Source organism: Lepus europaeus, chromosome 17, assembly GCF_033115175.1.
Source record: "Lepus europaeus isolate LE1 chromosome 17, mLepTim1.pri, whole genome shotgun sequence".
In the NCBI taxonomy this organism is placed as follows: domain Eukaryota; kingdom Metazoa; phylum Chordata; class Mammalia; order Lagomorpha; family Leporidae; genus Lepus; species Lepus europaeus.
In genome coordinates this window covers 59253568-59271725 of record NC_084843.1, presented here as the reverse complement: position 1 = coordinate 59271725, position 18158 = coordinate 59253568, and the positions used below count along the sequence as shown (strand labels likewise).

Below are 18158 nucleotides of genomic sequence, written 5' to 3'. Positions count from 1 at the left end.
ACCGTGCCTGGCACAAGGAAGCACTGACCACTCCTGGCATCATCACCGTGTTATTACAGCTAATGTTAGGACCCTGCCTAAGACACTGAGACCTCAAATCCACTGGTCCAAGGACCACTTGGATGGGTTCAATGTGGCCACAAACGTTTGCTACTCCGGAGACCAAGCAGTGGTGACCGAGTCCCCTCCCACCCTGATGCACGTGACTCAACCACGTGACTTGCTCCGGTCATTACGGCGTTAGGACACGTGAGGCAAACAGGTGCCATGGCTGCCCCGAGCCTGCCCACAGTAAGGAAGCCCACCTAGCTGGAGGATGAAGGCCAAGTGCGGCACAGAGGCCTCTGGCCCCAGCTGGCAGCAACCACCACAGCTGTGAGGGAGGGGTCCTGGCCCTTCTGGGTGCCTCCAGCCACCACCTCCTAGACCACTGTGTGAGTGAGTCCTGGGGAGACCCCCACACTGCCAATGCATGGGACCAGGAAAAACACATCACCACGCTCAGCCAGGAGGCATGGGCTGGCATGTTATAGCCAATCACTAGCAGATACACCTGCCACACACCAGGGTGGAGCCCACAGGCTGTCCCTCCAGGAAGGTTCTGCAATCCTCCCAAGCCGTATCTCTCTCCACCTCCTGTACTCACACCGCACCTCGGCGTGCTGGCAGTCAGCACAGCCGGCCTTCCCAGCGCTGTTTGCGCAGGAATACTCTGGCTGGCTGGCGTGGAGGCTGAATGAGAGCAGGCTGGGCCCCCTCATGGCTCCCGGCGAGCTCAGCATGGAGTTCTGCCTGGGCCGGACCCCAGGGATCCAGCTCCCGTCTATCAGGCTCTCAAGGAACCAAAGACAACCTGGATGACGAGGACGTGGTCACTCTGGTTGGCAGGAGAGACCTGCTGGGTGAGGTCGTTGCCTGAGGCCCTGCCCTCTCTGTCCCTCCTCGCCCAAGTGGAGACAGATGCTAAGTCCTAGTCAGCCAACTTCACAAACACCGCAAGACTCACACTCAGTGTACGTGTGCACGGTGCACGGCCAAGTCCCGACCCTGGGCGCACCGTGGGGGCCCCCCTCGGGCGAGCAGTAGGGGTGGTGATGGGGTCTTTCCCCTCTTGCTTACCTTCCGGCCATGGTAGCCCTGGATCCCTGGGTCTCCCTGGGGAACAGAGAGAAGCGGTTCAAACAGTTTTCCCAACGCCAAACTGTGGTTCTTGGTGTCTCCCACAACTCTCTTCCTCCCAACCCTTCTGCACCCAGCCCCCGGATCTCTGCCTCAAAGAGCCACCCTCGGCTTCCTCTGAAGCCAACAGACAGGGTTCTGCTCTACACAATGGGCTCTGCTTTGCTCAGGGCCAGCAGGAGGGGGCAGCTTGGGAAGGGCTCTAGGGACCTAAGGGCCAGTTTTTGTTCTACTGCAACTCCGTGGAACCCAGGCAGTGTCTTTCCCCAGAGCTCTCAGCTCCCATGTGGATAAAATGGTTGGGCAGGATCAGGGCTTTGCACCTGCTCACCCCAGAGCTCTGAGGTCCCAGCTGCACAGGCAGATCCCATGCCATGCCGTGGACCTGTGGACAAGGTTCCCCGAGAGACTGCATGAGCCGGGAGGCCTCTTCCAGTCCTGACACCTTGTGGCACACATTTTTACTGGGGTGCTGTGGCTGGGCCCCGAGTTTCCAGCCAGACTCTAAGCTCCTTGGAGGGCAGGCTCTGCTTTCTGCACCAGCTGTGGCACTCGCCAGGTGGGCTGGGGCGCACAGAGGGACAATTTCTGTTGGAAGCAAAGCCACTCCCAAGAGGAACATGGTGTCTGGGGAGTTAGCCAAGCTTGGTCCACTTCTCAGCCAAGGTGGCCCTCAGCTCCTTCCCCGGGGCCCCCTGTGCCTTTCCAATGCATCACCCAGGGAGGCACTCACCTTCGGTCCCGGAGGCCCAGGTAAGCCCTGCGGAAGCAAGGAGAGGGTGAGTGGAGACGGTTTCCCCTGGTAACTGGTTGGTTAGCCAGGAGTAGCCAGGAGAGGGTCTTTGAAATGTCCATGGAAAAGACACACTGACAAAAAGCTATGCACGGATTTCAAACTTTTTTGGGGGCAGCAAAATAAAGTTATTTTTAAATTTCGTCTTGCCAAGAACTTTCTGACATCCCCTCTTGCCATGAGAGACTGGCACTGGAGGGTCCCAGGAGGGTATCTGAAACCTGCAGAGGGCACCCAGGGACAGCAGGCTCGGGCCCCTCTTTGGAGCCGTGTGGGCGCCATGGGCAGCTCTGCTGGGCTTGCCCACTGGAAAGTAGGTCAGTGGCATCACGCTAAATTGATGGTGTGGTTGGTGCAGATTCCCACCCGCCCACCTCCTAATTGGGTCCCCTCCCTGGGAAGCCGACCTGGCCCAGCACAGCCTGGACTGGGCCCTTGGACGAGCCACTGTCTCCCCCTGCCCGGGGGAGGGGGACGGCTGGCTGCACCACTGTCTCGGGCATGAGTCTGGATAGCACACACGGCTGCGGAAAACCACCCTGCCTATTCCTGTCATCTGGGCGTTGCTGCTGCTCCTTTACGAACAACCTCACAGAGAAAGCCACCTGGCGTGGGGTCCGTGAGCGAGGGCCCCGGGTGCTGGGTGCGAGGGCAGCAGTCGGCAAGGAAGTGGATTTTGAGCACTTTTGGTATCCTTGGCTTGGTTGGGTTCACTTTTCTCAATTTCACACCCTTTCAGGTTTTCTATCTTCCCATCTGAAAACTGACGCGAGCAAGACCAACCTCCCTCTCTGGGGTTCTGGGGAAACATGACAGAAACATTTAAAATATGCTGGGGGGGGGGGTGGGGCAAGCTGAACAGGAGAGCCGGCTCCCAGCAGCCCCGGCTCTCACAGCACTGCACCAGCCTTTCCTGACCAACTGGACGCCGTGGGCAGCCACAGCTGCTGCCCAGCCCAGACAGCCTAACACCAGCAGCTGGGGCAGCCCAGGGGCCCGGTGGCATACCCGGGGGTTGTGAATGTGGCCCAGCCTGAGAGGGCTGTCAGGGACACCCAGGCCCCAGGATGCCACCTCCAGGGATCTGTGTCAGGAACCCTCAGGGGCGCGCCGGCATCTCTACTCCAGACGTAGCTGGTGGAGGGACTCGCACTTGAGTACAAACAGCTCTGGACCCCCTCTCTCATAGGGGCGTCACAGGGAGGCTCTTTCCTGATGCAGCAAAGGGCCGGGTTTATGACCCTGAGCGAAGAGCTCAGGACACAAACTGTCAGATGGCTCAGAACTACCAACCTGGAGCGGGCTTAGGAGCAGATAGGACCAGGGAGAAGGAGAGCAGTCTGCACGTGGTGGGGAGGGGGACAGGGACACACAGACGGATGACACAGGGAGGACAGGGTGCTTGCTTTGTTTTATCACCTGGGAGGAACACAGCAATTGCAAGGCAGGCAGACCTGGTGTCCAACCCCTGTCCCTCTGGGTCACCCCTCCCTAGTGTGCCCTGTGGGTGTAGGATCCACTCTCTCCAAGGAAGCCCAGGGGCTCTGCTGAGCTTGTTGGGTGGTGAGACAGCAGGGGCCCAGTCAGGCCTCCTGAATGGAGTTCGACGGACAGGCAGGCCCCATGTAGGGCCCCGAGCACCCAGCCCAGCAAGGGTGTGGGGGAGGTGTTGGGCTGGCCCAGCAGTGCGACCCTGCACATTCCCTGAAAGCCATGTTTGTCCGGGCTGTGGATGGGGGACGCCCCCTTGCACCTTCAGCACCTACTGCCTCTGATGCGGGCTTTCCTCGTTGCCGGGGGCAGGGGCAGCCTGCTCACTGTTGAGGCTGGGAACGGGGTAGCCCATGGATGGACGTCTCCTCCCTGGAAGGTGAGGACTTGGCCACGGCCCCACCACGTGTGTGTTCAGAGCAACTGGCAGGTGTGCGGGGACAGGCAGCTCCCTGAATGGGCCGCCTGCCTCCAGCGGCCTTGCCGAGGTATTTCTGTCATTTGGTGGGGACCCACGTTCCCATCGGTTACGCAAGGTTTGGAAGCTTCCAGAAACTTCTCGGGACAAACCTTGCAGGAGAGAGGGAAGGAGATACTTACAGGTGGCCCCATGGGCCCTGGCAGTCCTGGATGCCCCAGCGGTCCACTTGGTCCGGGGGGGCCCGGTGGCCCTGGTGGGCCCTGGATGCCGGCCTGGCCCTGCTCACCCTGAGGTTCATGGAGACAAATGTTAGAGAAGAACTGGAGCTGCGGACTGGTTCCCAGCCCAGTGCCATGCACCCAGTGAAGGGCCTGCCGTGGGCTCTGCTGGGGACGCAGCGGTGACAGTGGGCACAGGATGGGGAGTGATGCCGGTGATGTGCAGGGGGTGGTGACTACATGCAGAGGCTGGTGGCAGTGAGAAGATGGCCAAGACACCAGGCTCCCGGGAGGCAGGGCTTCCGGAGAGGACCTGCTGTGCAGAGCCAGAGGCTGTGGGAGAGAGGTGAGCCCAGCCTGCCCAAAGGTCTGCTCCTAGCCTGGCCAGATGGCCAGCGTCCAGCCCAGGGGGTCAGCGGCCTGGGCCTGCATCTGTCATCCTCTTACCATGTGGCGAGTCTCAGCACTTCTCTGAGCCCAGCCTGCGGGTCACTGGGCAGGAGCAGAGCCTGCTCACTTCCTGTTCTAGTTTTCTGCTGTCTTTGGTTGTCTGGCCCAGAGGATCAAGCGTGATCCTTCCGTCAGAGGCCACGCGCCTTGGAGCAGCCATACTACAGCCGAGTGGGAGACTGCATGTAACACATGTGGCTCGGTGGCTTCTGATGCAAACCTGGGGCCTGGGCAGTGCCGGCGCACATTCCTGGGTCAAGGGGTAGCCGCCCCTTTGAGAGGGCCTGAGTCCTCCACTCCTTTCTTACACACAGCCTGCACCTGTCACTTCGTGATGTGCCTGGCCTCGGAGGGCAGCTGTGTGCAGCCCAAGGCTTGGTGGAGAGCGCAGCGTAGCTGCTGGGTGCTTTGTGTCTGTATGGGTTGACTGCTCCTGTCCCACGCCACTGCCTCCGTCAGCTCTCTGAGCCCAGCCTCACTGGCCCCTGTGCCTGTCCCCAGGCTGTGCCAGGAGCCCAAGGAGGCATGAGTGCCACTGCGTTCTCACGGGAGCAGGAGGCGGGGGCCTGGTCTGGGAGCCCGTGATCTTGCCAGAACAGTGCGCTAGGGACCATCTGGGCTCAGCTCCTGCAGGGAGGGGCCCACTGGCTCTTAAAGAGAACAGCAGCCCCAGCCTGGAGGCGGCAGGGCACACAGGCACCCCTCCCTGGGCCTCCCTCTTCCCTGTGAAGGAGCCAGCTGAGGACTGCCGTGCGCTCTCTGGGCGGCGCAGTGGGCGTCACAGGAGTGCACACGCTGGGAGCGGACAGGTAAGATTTTAGCAACACCTGCCTGCACCTTCTCATGGTTGTGGCATCCCAGGACAGATGGCATCCCAAGGCGTCACCTGGACCTGGCCTCGTCCTGCCACCCCCTTGGAGAAGCCGCCTCAGGGCTCAGGGAGACAGGCACAGAAATTGCTTTGGTGCCAGCCCTGCCTCCAGGCCACACCAGCGTCTTACGGAATGTGGATGGGTCTCGGTGTCTCTCCTGAACCAAGAAAGGCCTAAGGAACCCTCAGGCTCCAAGAGGCTTCAGAGTCTCCCCGGGGTGTCCATGGTTTTGAAGGACACCTGTCAAGACCAGGAACAAGCACCCTGAAGTCCCTTCTGACCCCGACATCCTAGAATGTTCACAGGTCCCATTTTACAGAAGAGAAAAGTGAGGCTCAGAGAAGTTGAGCTCCCTGACCCGGGCCACACAGAGAATTTAGCATGGAGCTCAGAGCTCGAGACTGTATTTCTGGTTCTTCCAAACGAGCCCCCATCCACCCGGGCCCCCTGCCCAGCTTTCTGCACTTTGGAAATGACCTCCAACAGCATCTGCTAAGCACATCATATTTCATAGAAAGTTTCCTCTTTCAACTCATCCAAGACCCTGTGTTCATGCGTCTTGCAGAGCCTGTAAAATCAATACTGGGTTTATTGATAGGAAATGGATAAGCCATTTTATGTCCCCTGATGGCTGCCGGCACAAAACCCTCATTCTCCAGGCAGGATCTGCAGCAGGCAGAGCAGAGGCCCAGATCTCCTACTAGTTAGGACAGCAGGTGAGGGCAGCACACAAAGTTCTGGCTAGACCCCCTCCCCCCACCCCCCAGCTCCTGGAAAGGGAGGCAGGAACATGCAGGGGCCTGGACCCAGTTCTGTGCCCCTCTCTAGTTCTTCCTGGGGAGGAGGGTGGTGGCACCCCACCACTGGGGGGCTGGGGTGGGGATCCCAGGAGAGAACCCTTGGAGCACTCTTACAGCAGGGCATGGAGCCCAGCGGGGGCTCAGCAGGGAGCAGTCATTACAACCAAGGCCACAGGAACTCACTGCTCCCGGGATGGGGGCTGGCTCAGGCAGGCCTGGTGTTGCTCGGAGCTGCCAGCGGCCCTACTCGGTGCCCACGGAGGCCCTGGAGGGTTTGGCTGCTGTAACTTGACAGGCAGCCTGCAGCCTTGGCGCCCAATTGGCTCTCAGAGAGGAGGGAAGGTGAGGGGGCAGGGGTGGGGGTGCAGGGCAGACCTGGACCGCCTGGCCCAGAATCAAGCCCTAGTCACGTGAAGGGTGGGCCCAAGGCTGTGTTGTTCTCTGCAACCCCGCCCTGCCCCAGCCTCCACGGTCCGTGAGGCAGGAAGCGGGAGCAGCTGCTCCCGGGGAGGACGCCTGTCCGTGTGGCCGCAGACTCCCGTGGCCCTCAGATTCAGGTACAAGGGGCAGGTGCCCGGCCAAGTGCATTTCTCAGTGTGCAGGACAGAGGTCCACCTGAGAGCGCCCTGGTGTGGGGTCTGAGGACCCGGCTGCCAGCTCCAGTTCTGCCTCCAGCTGTTGGGGTGACTTGGTCAATGCCCTTTGTTTCCCTGAGCCTCTCCTTCCTGGTCTCCAACATAAGGTGACAGCTAACATTCATCCAAGCCCTGGGACCGGGCCAGGAACCGTTCCCAGAGCTGCGGAAGCAGCATAGCAGTGCTATGCAGTAGACCTTGCTATCATCCTCATTTTGTAGTTGAGAAAGCTGACGCACATGGCATGGGATGGGCGGAGGACTCGGGTGTTCTGTAGCTCATGGGCTGTGTGACCCTGGGCAACTGACCTAACCTCTCTGAGCCTTGCTTTCCTCATCTGGGAAGTAAGGATGATCATGCCCAACACACGAAACCGTTCAGAGAATGGAAACCAGCCTGTCAAATAGATGCCACGGTGTCTGGCACACAGGGACAGCTGGCGTGGTGGCAGGTGTGACTCTCCTGGGAGTGTTGTGTCTTCCCACATGCACGGTGTTCATGGGCCCATTTAGCTGAGCTGCACTAGATGGAGGTTTGGCTTTGTCGGTGGCCGCTGCTGGCCTGGCAGGGCCGGGCTGGTTTGCTGAGCCCCTCAGGGAAGCCACCCACGGTCTGGGCAAACAGAAGGGGTCTACCTGGAAGGTCCGCCTTTTTATGACTGGGGGTGGAGCCAGTCGCACTGAATTGAGCAGAGGCAGCAGCTGAGGAGCAAGATGAGTTGGAAGGTCAGAGGGCAAAGGCCAAAGATCGTAGGTATCCAGAAAGACGCCGAGTCGCCAGGAAGGACAGGAGGAGGAGAAGAGAGAAGAGAGATCAGCGTGAGCCGGAAGTTCGGGAGGGACGGTGTGGACGGGGCACTCTCACGGCGTGGGACCATCCCACGGAAGGAGTGGCCCTCGGTCCACACCCTGCCTCTGCCTCCAGATTGGAGCTCAAGGTGGTGGTCAGCAGCACCCTGGGCAGCGAGAGTAGCCCTGCTCGGCTAGGCTGCCCGAGCCACAGAGGCTGCCCGACACGTGGCCCGACATTGCACAGCCAGCCCCGCCCAAGCCCGCAGGGTGGACCAGAGGCTCTGGCCAGGGAGCCGCAGGACCAGATAAATTGGTACTTGAGGCCTGGCTGGTGTCTGGCCACTTTGGGGTTCTTTTTTTGGTTGAATGCAAAAGGCTGATGTCGGCAAAACTGAGGAGGCTGGCCGAGGGTAAGGCCAAGGCCGAGGGTGTGGCCAGTGTGGGCACTTGCTAAGTGCTACCGAGGTCTCGCCCTGTGGCTGGAGGGCTTGGAAAATAAAAGCTGGGCAAAGAAGTCTCTGGAACGTTCAACCACTTGGAGGGGGAAGGAACTTGCAGTACGTTATCTGCTCTAAGTTTGGTTTCTGATTGTTTGCCGCTTCCCGCCCCTCTGCCTGTCAAAGCTCTCAGAAGTGGTGAGAATCCACGAGTGAGCAGACAGCACAGGATCGGCCACTTATTTGGAAAGCACTTAAATGCACACCAGCCCCCCCGGGCAAATGCTAAGAGCCAGGGCCACCTGGGCTGTGAATGCGCCCAGCTGGGGCCCTGGGAGCCCACCCCTGGCCTTCCCAGGTCACCCCTGCAGTGGTTGTGGGCAGCTGCCACCCGCAGAACCCTGCCCCGCCCGCGGGTGGGGCCTGGGCACGTGCAGTGCTGGGCACCGTGCAGGAAGCCTCTTAGCAGAGAGATTCGCAGACCTTCTAGAACTCACAAACCTTCAAGGTAATTATCTGGTTGGAGCGCAGAGCTGCTAGCGTGCTGCTTAGGTACTCCTAGTGGGGGGAGGCGGCGGGAACGAGGGCAGAGACGGGGGAACAGGAGGAGAGTAAGGGGGAGCCCCCAGACGCCTGCTCCCCACCCCCCCTCCCTGGAGAAACTGGGGCTGGGAGAGAGGTGGGCACCTGCCCTGGTGTCTCCTGGGCCTGAGCTCTGCCTCCCCCATCATCCCTGCAGACCTTTTGGAAAGCCCACAGACCACTAGGAGCCGCCTGCATTCCCACCTTCTTCTGAATAAACTTGCTCTGCCTATCAGCTGAGGCCCCAAGCCACTCTCACCCCTAGACTGTGCGGCCCTACCTGTGCTTCCTGGCAGCCTGTGGCCTGGATGCTTCTGGAACCTTCTCTCACTGTCCCGTTCCCTTTCCTGTGTTGGGCCAGGGTGGGCAGAGAGCCCCCTCCTCCTTGCCCCCAACCGCAAGTGTCCAGGAGACGGCTGACACGCCGCCAACGTGTCTGCATCTGTGCTGTGGTTTGTGCCGGGGGACGCGCCTTTCTTTCGGATAACATAACAAGCCTGTGAGCCCATCGTTTCAAATAAACACAGCTGACCTTCTATTATTGTATCGGGATCAGGCCAGCCGGAACACCGGGCCCCGCCTCGCAGGAGAGCATGCCACTGATGGAGGGCTGGCCGTGGCTGCACTGCTGCCCGCCTGTGCGCCCCCCACCCCCAGGTCCAGCCCTGCTTTGCCCCTTCATGTGCCAGGTTTTGCAGGTCCTTGCCTGGCCCAGGAACTGGCCTCCCAAGTGGCCGGCAGAGGCCTCGCCCTGCTGCCTCGGCCTTCCCAGGGTCAGCTCTACCCCCAAGTCCTACCTCTAGGACTCTCCTGACACAGGTGAGAGGCCAGAGGAACCACACTCTGTTTCTGGGCACGCTGAGGTCCACGGCGGAGGGACAGACACCCGGGGATGCCCATCGGCCTGCTGCCCACTGCTCAGGCCGGGCGGCGGCAAGGCTGAACCCTGGGCTCTCGCTGGGGGACCCTGGCAGGGCGGGTCCTATATCTCAGGGTGGAGAAGGGAGGAGCTGGGCGGACTGGGGGAGGAGCCATCTCAGCGCAGGAGCCCCCACCCAGCTGGCAGCACTCTGATCTTCACCCGGCAGAGCTGAGGCTGTGTCTCTGATTGGACACACTTGCTCTCAATTGCCTCCTCGCATCAAGGTTTAGGGCAGCTGAAACTGACTAGCTTTCACGTCCCTCTTCCTTGGCCAGGGCGGGTGGCTACCCACACAGGCACGCACACACGCACACACGCTGCGGGGGAGGGGACACACGGACTGACACCTGTTACATGGCAGAGCAAGGAGGGGCTGGGCCGGGAACCACAGGCCCCACACAGTCTCCCCACAAGAATCCAGGCCAGCTGCAGGGCAGACAGAACCGCACACACAGGTGGACAACCCCACCTGAGGCCAGCCCCATACAGATGCCCAGTGGGGTCCCTCAGGACCCTGCCAGGGAGCTGGGGAGCCATGCCTGCTGGCCACACTGCAGCCCACCTGTCACCTTTGCTGCTGCTCCTCCCCCCCGCCCCCAGCTCTGCCCAGTGCTGGAGACCCCAGGGAGGTGAGGCCGCACAGGAGCTGTGCCTCTGGGATGGGTCAGAGGGTCCCACTCAGATTGTGGGGTTCACTTACCCGATGTGGGTACTCTCCACATTGACCCTGGTGACAAGAAAGAAGAGAGGGAGGTATGAGGCATTTGTGGGGGTACCTGTCCCTCAGGGGCACCCCCAGAACTTGCTGACCTGCCTTGAGACTCATCACCCACCAGCCCTGCTGCTCTGGTCTTGGGCTGAGCCCTTGGAGGCAGGGGAACCAGTTCCCTCCCTCACTCCTGGCTGGCAGCAGGCAAGAAGTCCCCGGGGCCTGCCTGGAATTGGCGTCATGGTGCATGGGGGCAGGACTCTGCCACATACCGCCTGCCCAGGAGCTATGCTCCCTGGCTTGCTGGAGACCGACAGGAGCAGCAGAAGCTGTCCCCAGGCCAGGAGTCCCAGACCCCATGCCATCCGCCTAGGGGCAAGCCCCTCAATGAGACAGAGAAGAGAGCAGGCCAGAAAGGGGCCCAGCGAACACTTTACTAATGGACACCTCAGTACCCTAGGGGGTGGGTCATGAACAGCAGGGGTAGCTGATGGGAGCTGCAGAGGAAGAAGCTGGAGGGGCCCCGTGTGCTCCCTGGAGCAGCTTCCCTCCATTGCTCTTACAGATGGTGGCATTTCAGGGGCTGGGGACAGAAACTCAAGTTTGAGAATAGCCACTCTGAACCCCTGTCCCCCGGGGGGGAGGCAGCTGCCTGGGAGAGGTTCTAGGAAGACCCCACCATGCTGACCTTTTCTCCTTTTTGTCCTTGAGGTCCCTGCAAAGGAAAGGAGAGGTAAAGATGAGAGCTGGGGACGCCACAGCCCCAAACCCCGCTGCTGGGGGACGTGAAGGGGAGGCACCAACCTGCTGTCCTCGGGGACCTGTCGGGCCCTTGGGGAGGAAAGAGACACAGGTCAGTGGGCGGATCAGAGACACACGCCTGGGACAGGGCTTCTGGGGCCCGACCATCCAGGGTGATGTGGCCTCACACACCAAGCCTCAGCTTCTTCACGTGCAGGGGGTGTTTGGAACAAATGCTACCCTCCGTTCACTCCTCCAGAATCACTGTCTCCTGGGCCAGCCAGGTGGGAGGCCGTTCCTGGGTGCCAGGTGCCGTTCTGCTGCCAAGGATGCCCGGCCTGGGCGCACCCAGCCTGCAGGACATGATCTCCTTCTACCCTCAGTCTCGGTGGAACCGACCAGCCCGAGGGGCTCTGGGGGACACAGTGGGCGTGGGAGCCCAACCAGTGCTGCAGATGTTGGGAGCTCTGGGGAAACCTTCGGCAGGAGAGGGGCACCCTAAGCCATGACCTGGGCTCCTTGGAGCAACGCAGGGGTCTTGGGGGTTCCTTGAAGGCTATCTTGTCAAGTTCACAGGGCTGGGGCCAGCATTGTGGTGTAGCAGGTTAAGCTGCCACCCACAATGCCGGCATCGCATATGGGTGCCAGTCCAAATCCCAGCTGCTCCTTTTCCAATCCAGCTCCCTGCTAATGCACATGGGAAGGCGGTGGAAAATAATCCAAATATTTGGGCCTCTGCCTCCCATGGGAGATCCTGATGGAGCTGCCGGCTTCTGGCTCCAGCCTGGCCCAGCCCCAGCTATTGTGGCCATCTGAGGAGTGAGTCAGTGGATGGAAGTGTTTGCAATCCATTTCAGCACCGTGAGACTGACCTGCAGGGAGCCAGGGCCACACCATGGCACCCTGGCCATCCCGACCCAGGACAGAGAGCAGTGGGATGAGCGGTGAGAAAGAGAACACACAGGTTAAAGACCTTGGGGATTGGGAAGGTTGAGTCCAGGTGCCCCAGCAGTGGCCTGGGCACTGTGTGCATCCCACTTAGTTTTATTTCAATTACTTCCCAGCATTGAAAGGCAAAAATAATGCAAATAAAAATCAGAATTTTGATTTTCTCTTGAATAGGTCAAAGTTCAAGCATGCATGATATCAATTAACTTTACTAACTGCCTGCCCTTTAAGGGTCACCGTTGAGGGGCTGGTGTCATGGTGCAGTGGGTTAAGTCACCGCTCGTGACAATGGCTTCCCAAGTTGGAGCACCTGTTCAGGTCCTGGCTGCTCCACTTCCGGCCCAGCTCTGTTAGAGCTAGGGAAGCAGTGGAAGATGCCCTAGTGCTTGGGCCCCTGCACCCACGTAGGAGACCTGGATGGAGCTCCAGGCTCCTGGCTTTGGCCTCCCCTAGACCTGGCTGTTGAGAGCACTTGGGGAGTGAACCAGTAGATAAAACACCTCTCTCTCTCCGTCTCCCTCTTTCTCGCTCTCTCACGCTACCAGCAGCCCTCCCTTGATGAGGACCACCTGAGCAAGGGTGGAGCACTTGTTCTGCTTCCAGTGAGGCAGGTGCTGTTCTCAGCACTCAACGCTTAGAAGTGCCTCCCACCTGAGCACAGCCCTTGGGTGGCAGGGTAGGATCTGAACTCAGAGCCCAGGCTCTGCTTACAGCGCTTGGCATTCCTGATCTTTTCTAATCCCCTGACTGCACAATTGTAGTACTGTGTCTTCTCAATACCTTATTTCAGGTCCACGGGGCTCCAGGTGAGGACACGGGCTAGGCACTGAAGGGTGAGCCCTGGTTCCTCCCGCCGGACGCCAGCCCGGGGAGGCCATGTGGGGAGGGAGCCAAGGCGGAGACAGACAGATGATGAGCAGGCCAAGACCGTTACGCTCGGCGGCCGGGTGAATTAATAGCTCAGGCTCCCTGTGCCAAGGCAAACAGGAGCCTAATGGCTCAGTGGCCGGTGGGATTTTGGTGGATGACGACGGAGCCGGCGGCTCTGACGTGGGCTCCCGGGAGATGGGATGGCCATGCCCTTTCGCCTGGGTGAGCTGTGACCCCAGAGAGGCAGGGAGGCTCCTGGGTGGTCAGGTGAGGGGCGCAGTGCAGGCCTCCCTGCAGAGGGGGAGGAGCCGCCCCAGTGCGCCTGAATCTCAGCGCTGAGATTTGGGAGCTAAGCCATGCAGAGGATCACAGAGCAGTGCCTGGGGGTGACCACCTTGTTGCTTGTGGGTGTCATGATGTCCCTACGGCTTTGCCAGCCCTGCCTTGGGGCCTCCTGCCTCCGTTTTCTCCCACTCTGGCCATGTGCTGAGCTGCCCAGGAGTCCCCAGGGTTGCGAGCAGCAAGGTGTGGAGGACTGGCTCTCTCTGGGCCTCCCCTGCTCCTATTTCAGGGGGAGGAGCCCCCCCTTGTGTCTCCTTCCTGTGCAGTGTGACGGCGAGGGGCAGCCCCTCCTGTATCCCCTCATCAGGCAGGGATGCCAGGCCCGACCCCCCATCCCAGGAGGGCAGGCAAGCTCAGGTCTTACCATCTCCCCTTTCGGCCCGGGCTGGCCCTGGAAGCAGAAGCACAGGGTGTGAGGCGCCTTCAACGGGAAGACCCCTGCCCCGCCCCACCCCCACCCACCCCCACGCTCCAGGCATGAGCTTGCGCTTCTGCCTCCCTGGGTGGTCGCCCACTGGCCCTACCCTGCTGCCTCACACAGGCTCACCGGCCCACTGCCCTTGTGCACCTTACAGCAGGGGAGAGGCACGGAGGAGGGGAGTGGTCTCTGGGGACCCCAGCCTCACCCTGCCCACACACACAGGACTGCCTGGGCCTGAGAGGTGAGTGGACACAACCATCAGTAAGCCTGGCTGTGGCCTGGGGGGAAGGGGTGGTGGCAACTTACACCCAGCCTGTCTTCCCCTGTGGGAGTCTCTGAGGGCTTGGGAGGGGTCTGCCCTCCTCCAGCTCACTCCTTCTAGGAGTGGGGTGGGGCTCCTTTCCACGGACATTTGTGTCAGGGGACCAGGCCTGAAGGATTCACATGAACCGAGAGGGATCTTGGCAGGGAAGCAGCTCCATGCTGATCTGGGTGTGGGCGTGGGGCCTTGGCCAGGGAGGAAGACCCCGACCCAGAGAACAGGAGATGACAGGGCCTTGGTGGGGGGAAGGGGAGCAAGGGCACGTGTGTGGATGAGGGCCAGGCTCCTTTCAGGACTAGCTCTGGTCTCTCTGCTTGCCTCGCCCCCTGCACCAGGCCCCTTCTAAGAACCCCCTAGAATCAGCACATTCCAGAGATGGCCCTGCGGCTGTGGGCCTGTGCCCCGGGGAGGCCCTGGGGGGCAGGGTGATTTTGCAAAGCCCCTCCCCTTCCCAGCCAGGGATTTTCTACGTCAAGCATCATGCGAGGAGTTGGGGTCTTGTGGAAGGACGGAGACCCAAGGCTGGTGAACCTTCTCTGCCGAAATGGGGGAGGGACCCCCAGCCTGCAGTCGGACCACTTACCGGTTTGCCGTCAAGCCCGATGGGACCCTGAAAGCCGAAAAGAGCAGGTGTCAAGACCGGGGGTCCCAGGCCCCAGGCAGCCTGGGGGCAGTGGTGAAAAGCGTAGGTTATGTGGCCATGCCTGAGTCCAGGCCTCAATTTCCCATGCTAAGATGGGGACAACAGAACCCCCAACCAGGGGTCCTCTGGAGGAGGGTGCACAGGGCCTGGTGCTGGCTGGCACCAAGCCCAGGAGGAGAGGGCAGCCTCTGCCCTGCCTTTCAGAACACATCTTATACCCTGTGGGCAGGGGTCAAAGGACACCCAGAAGGCACCCCCGCCTGGCCAGTGGCAAGGTCCCTGCTCAGAGCCCTGGTTGCTTCCTGCTGGGCACTGTCCACATTCTGAGAGAGCACTGGGACATATCAGCCTGTGGCCTCACTTGCCCAGGGCTGTCCTGTCCTGCTGGTCCTTCCTTGAATACTGCCCTGTCCTTTCTTGTACCACGAGCTGGGCCCTGAGCAACGCGTGAGCTGGATCCATGGAAGGTTGCAGAGGCCTTCCTGTAGATAAGCCGTGGCAGGGCTGACCTGCCGTTTAAGCCAACCAAGCCCAGAGCCCACCCAGGCCACACGGCCAACCCAGGCCTGCCCCACTTACCGGAAATCCAGGAAAGCCTCGCGTGCCCGGCTGGCCCTGCAGAGAGTGGGAGAGCTGTGAGTGTGAGCGAGAAGGGGCAGAAGCCAGTCACTAGTTCCCTCCTTTCCACTCCTGCCTGCTCACCCAGGGGGCACCCATCAGGTGAGCCAGGGGAGAAGCTGGGGCAGCATAGGACGTCTCCCTAAGGAGCAGGGTGGGCAGAGAAAGCCGGGGCCAGCATCCTCGGCGTCTATGTCCAGCAAGCAGGGCTGGAGAGCTCCTCACTGCTGCGGACACTCGGAGGAGCCTCAGCATGTAAACATGGGACGGCGGGGACAGCAGGGACACAGCGCCCTGAGCTCCTCCAAGTCCTCTCCGTGTACACAGTCTTCGCTCCCAGCCACTTATCTAAGCATGGTTTGGACATCAGCAGAGAGAACTTGACCTTTGGAATGGATATTCACAAGCTGGAAGAGGTGCGCTGGCTCCTTCTTGTCTCTGGCCAGCAGCTCCTCCTAGCAGCTAGATCAGCCCTGGATGACCCCAGTGTTTGTGGGACGCAGGGCAATCCATGCCCCTTTCCTCGTGGTACAGGATGAGGTGCACACCGACACTCAGGCGGGACACTAGTCTGAGGGGACGCAGAGCACAGGGCCGTGGAGGGCTGACCAGGAGGTCAAGGGTAACGGGATGAAGTGTGAGTCCCCTTCTCCTGAACCAGCAAGGGCTCCTTCCACTCACGGGTCCCTCCAGGCCACCCTCCGTCTTGTCCCCATCAACCACATCACCGTCCTTTCCTGCCCTTTGTTCCACCCACTCTGCTCAGGCTCCCAGCACCCTCACGTCCAGCTCTCAGCCTGGGATCTCCCTTGTCCAAGATGGCCACAACCTCTTCCCAGGCGTGGGTGTGGACTTCAGCCGACTGACTTCTAATGCTGCCTCCAGCAATGAGGGCTGTGTGGCCCTGAGCAAGTTACCTACCCTTTCTGAGTCTCTGCAGAGGGGACAACAGTAGGAGCTCACAGGGTCCCTGACATGAACTCAGTCCTGCGGGGGCAGCCGCTGTCTCTGAACTGGGCAGAGAGGAGCACCAGAGTGCAGCACAATGGTTTTTGAGCCCTGCGCTTCTTGGGACCAATGCCTGTCAGTCCTGCTGAGGCAGTAATCCAGAGCTGATCCTGTCCAGAGCGCCATTTCTCTGGATCCATGTGCGGTGGCCCTGAAGCATCTCCAGGCTGGCGATCAGTGCCCCGTGGCCTCTGCTCAGGGCACAGGCCAGTCCCTCCAGCTGGGTGGGATGGGACCCTGGTAGGTGTGCTGGCTCTGCAGGGAGGGGATGCACTTCGCGTGGGCTCGTGGCCAGCGTCCAAAAGGGCAAGGGGGAAGAGAAGCCGCTGCCCCCACTCCAGTGCCTCTCTCGGCAAGGATAAGTGAGGCTAAGAATAGCGCTCAGGAGAAAACCCCGGAAACCGTGCAATGTCATCTCTGTAGCCTCCAGCAAGCTTTCTGTAAACTGTGCCGAGAGCCCCAAGCAAAGGTCAGCAGGAGAGGCTTCCAAGAACCATCTTCACGTCCCACTCCCACTCCGGGGAAGGCTGCCGCGGTGGAGGTAATCACACGGCTGGCTAATTACAGAGCCTGCCTGGGAGCGGGCGGCATCTCTCCAGCCCAGAGCCAGAGCCAGAGCCAGGGCGGACCAGGGTTTTTTTGGGGGATCTCGGGAAGAATGTTGTCATAAACCAGCACTCCGCTTCCTGGAGAGGGTGGGTCTGGGGAGGGCACTTGGGGAGACTTGGAGCTGGATTTGAATTGACATCTCCTCAATTACAGGCTGGGTTTAGGCTTGTCTTCCAGCGCTAATTGCCGGTCTTATTTGTTTGGGAACTGCTTGTTTGAACTCTTTGCTAATATTGTATACAAGGTTATTTGTCTTTTCCCTACTGATCTGAGCAAAGCTCTTTGTCAAGGATAATAACTTTTGGGCCAGTGCTGTGGCGCAGCGGGTTAACGCCCTGGCCTGAAGCGCTGGCATCCCATATGGGCGCCAGTTCTAGTCCCAGCTGCTCCTCTTCCTATCCAGCTCTCTGCTATGGCCTGGGAAAGCAGTACAAGATGGCACAAGTCCTTGGGCCCCTGCACCCACGTGGGAGACCTGGAAAGAAGCTCCTGGCTCCTGGCTTCGGATAGGCCCATTGCGGCCAACTGGGGAGTGAACCATCGGATGGAAGACCTCTCTCTCTTCTCCTCTCTCTGTAACTCTGACTTTCAAAAAAGGATAATAACCTGGATAGTCGCGGGTATTGCAGACCCTTGGCACCTTGGCGTTTGTCTTTGATTCGGTCTGTGCCACATCTGCTATCACACCGAGGTTTTATGTTTACGTAGACAAACTTTGAGATGTTTTCCTTTGGTTTTAAGTCACGTTACAAAAGGGTCCTCACCAGTTCAGAATTATAAAACACTCATCTGTGCTTTGTCCTTGTGTTTTACTGTTTCATGTTTACATCCTAGTGCTTCATTCACTGGGAATTTATTCTGATAGAGTGGGATAGAGATTCAATTTAAACATTTTACCTTTTTCTAAATGGCTTGCCCATTGCCCAGGCATAATTTCTGGAATAATCTATGATTCTCTTCCTATGGTGAAGTGAGTTTTCATGGACCAAACCCCTATGCATTGGCTTTATTCCTGGCCCCTGCTCCGTCACATTCATGCACCCTCATTGCACTGTTTTCTTCCTGCCTTTTGCTGCCCAGAGCAGCTGGTCCTTTCCTACTCTGTCTCCCTTACTTCATTTTTTAGAATTTTCCCGACATTCTCACATACTCATTTTCTTCCAAATAAAACTTAGTATTTTATTGGCCTCCCAGCCCCATAAGAGGTTCACTGGGACTAGGAGTGCACTAATGTATAGGCAATGGGAGAGGCAGGTGAGCCGGCAGTCACGGTGCCTGCAGCCCCATCAGAGTGCCTGGGTTCAGTGCCCAGCTTGGCTCCTGCCTCTGGCTTTGT

At 59.8% G+C, this 18158-nt stretch overlaps 1 protein-coding gene across 5 annotated transcripts in view; it reads right to left on the bottom strand.

The window, feature by feature from the left end:
- COL13A1 (collagen type XIII alpha 1 chain) overlaps positions 1-18158 on the bottom strand; it is a 141252-nt gene that overhangs the window by 50862 nt on the left and 72232 nt on the right. For 3 of the 5 annotated variants that reach the window (XM_062213969.1, XM_062213972.1, XM_062213968.1), the window contains 10 exons: positions 15167-15202; positions 14528-14554; positions 13566-13592; positions 11105-11131; positions 10989-11015; positions 10292-10318; positions 7495-7560; positions 4064-4171; positions 1913-1939; positions 1120-1155 (listed from right to left, as the gene is read on the bottom strand). In XM_062213969.1, the coding sequence (XP_062069953.1) occupies positions 1120-1155; positions 1913-1939; positions 4064-4171; positions 7495-7560; positions 10292-10318; positions 10989-11015; positions 11105-11131; positions 13566-13592; positions 14528-14554; positions 15167-15202 (408 nt within the window). Of the gene's footprint in view, positions 1-1119; positions 1156-1912; positions 1940-4063; positions 4172-7494; positions 7561-8588; positions 8646-10291; positions 10319-10988; positions 11016-11104; positions 11132-13565; positions 13593-14527; positions 14555-15166; positions 15203-18158 lie in introns of all 5 variants that reach the window. The other 2 variants (XM_062213967.1, XM_062213971.1) reach the window with 2 other exon arrangements.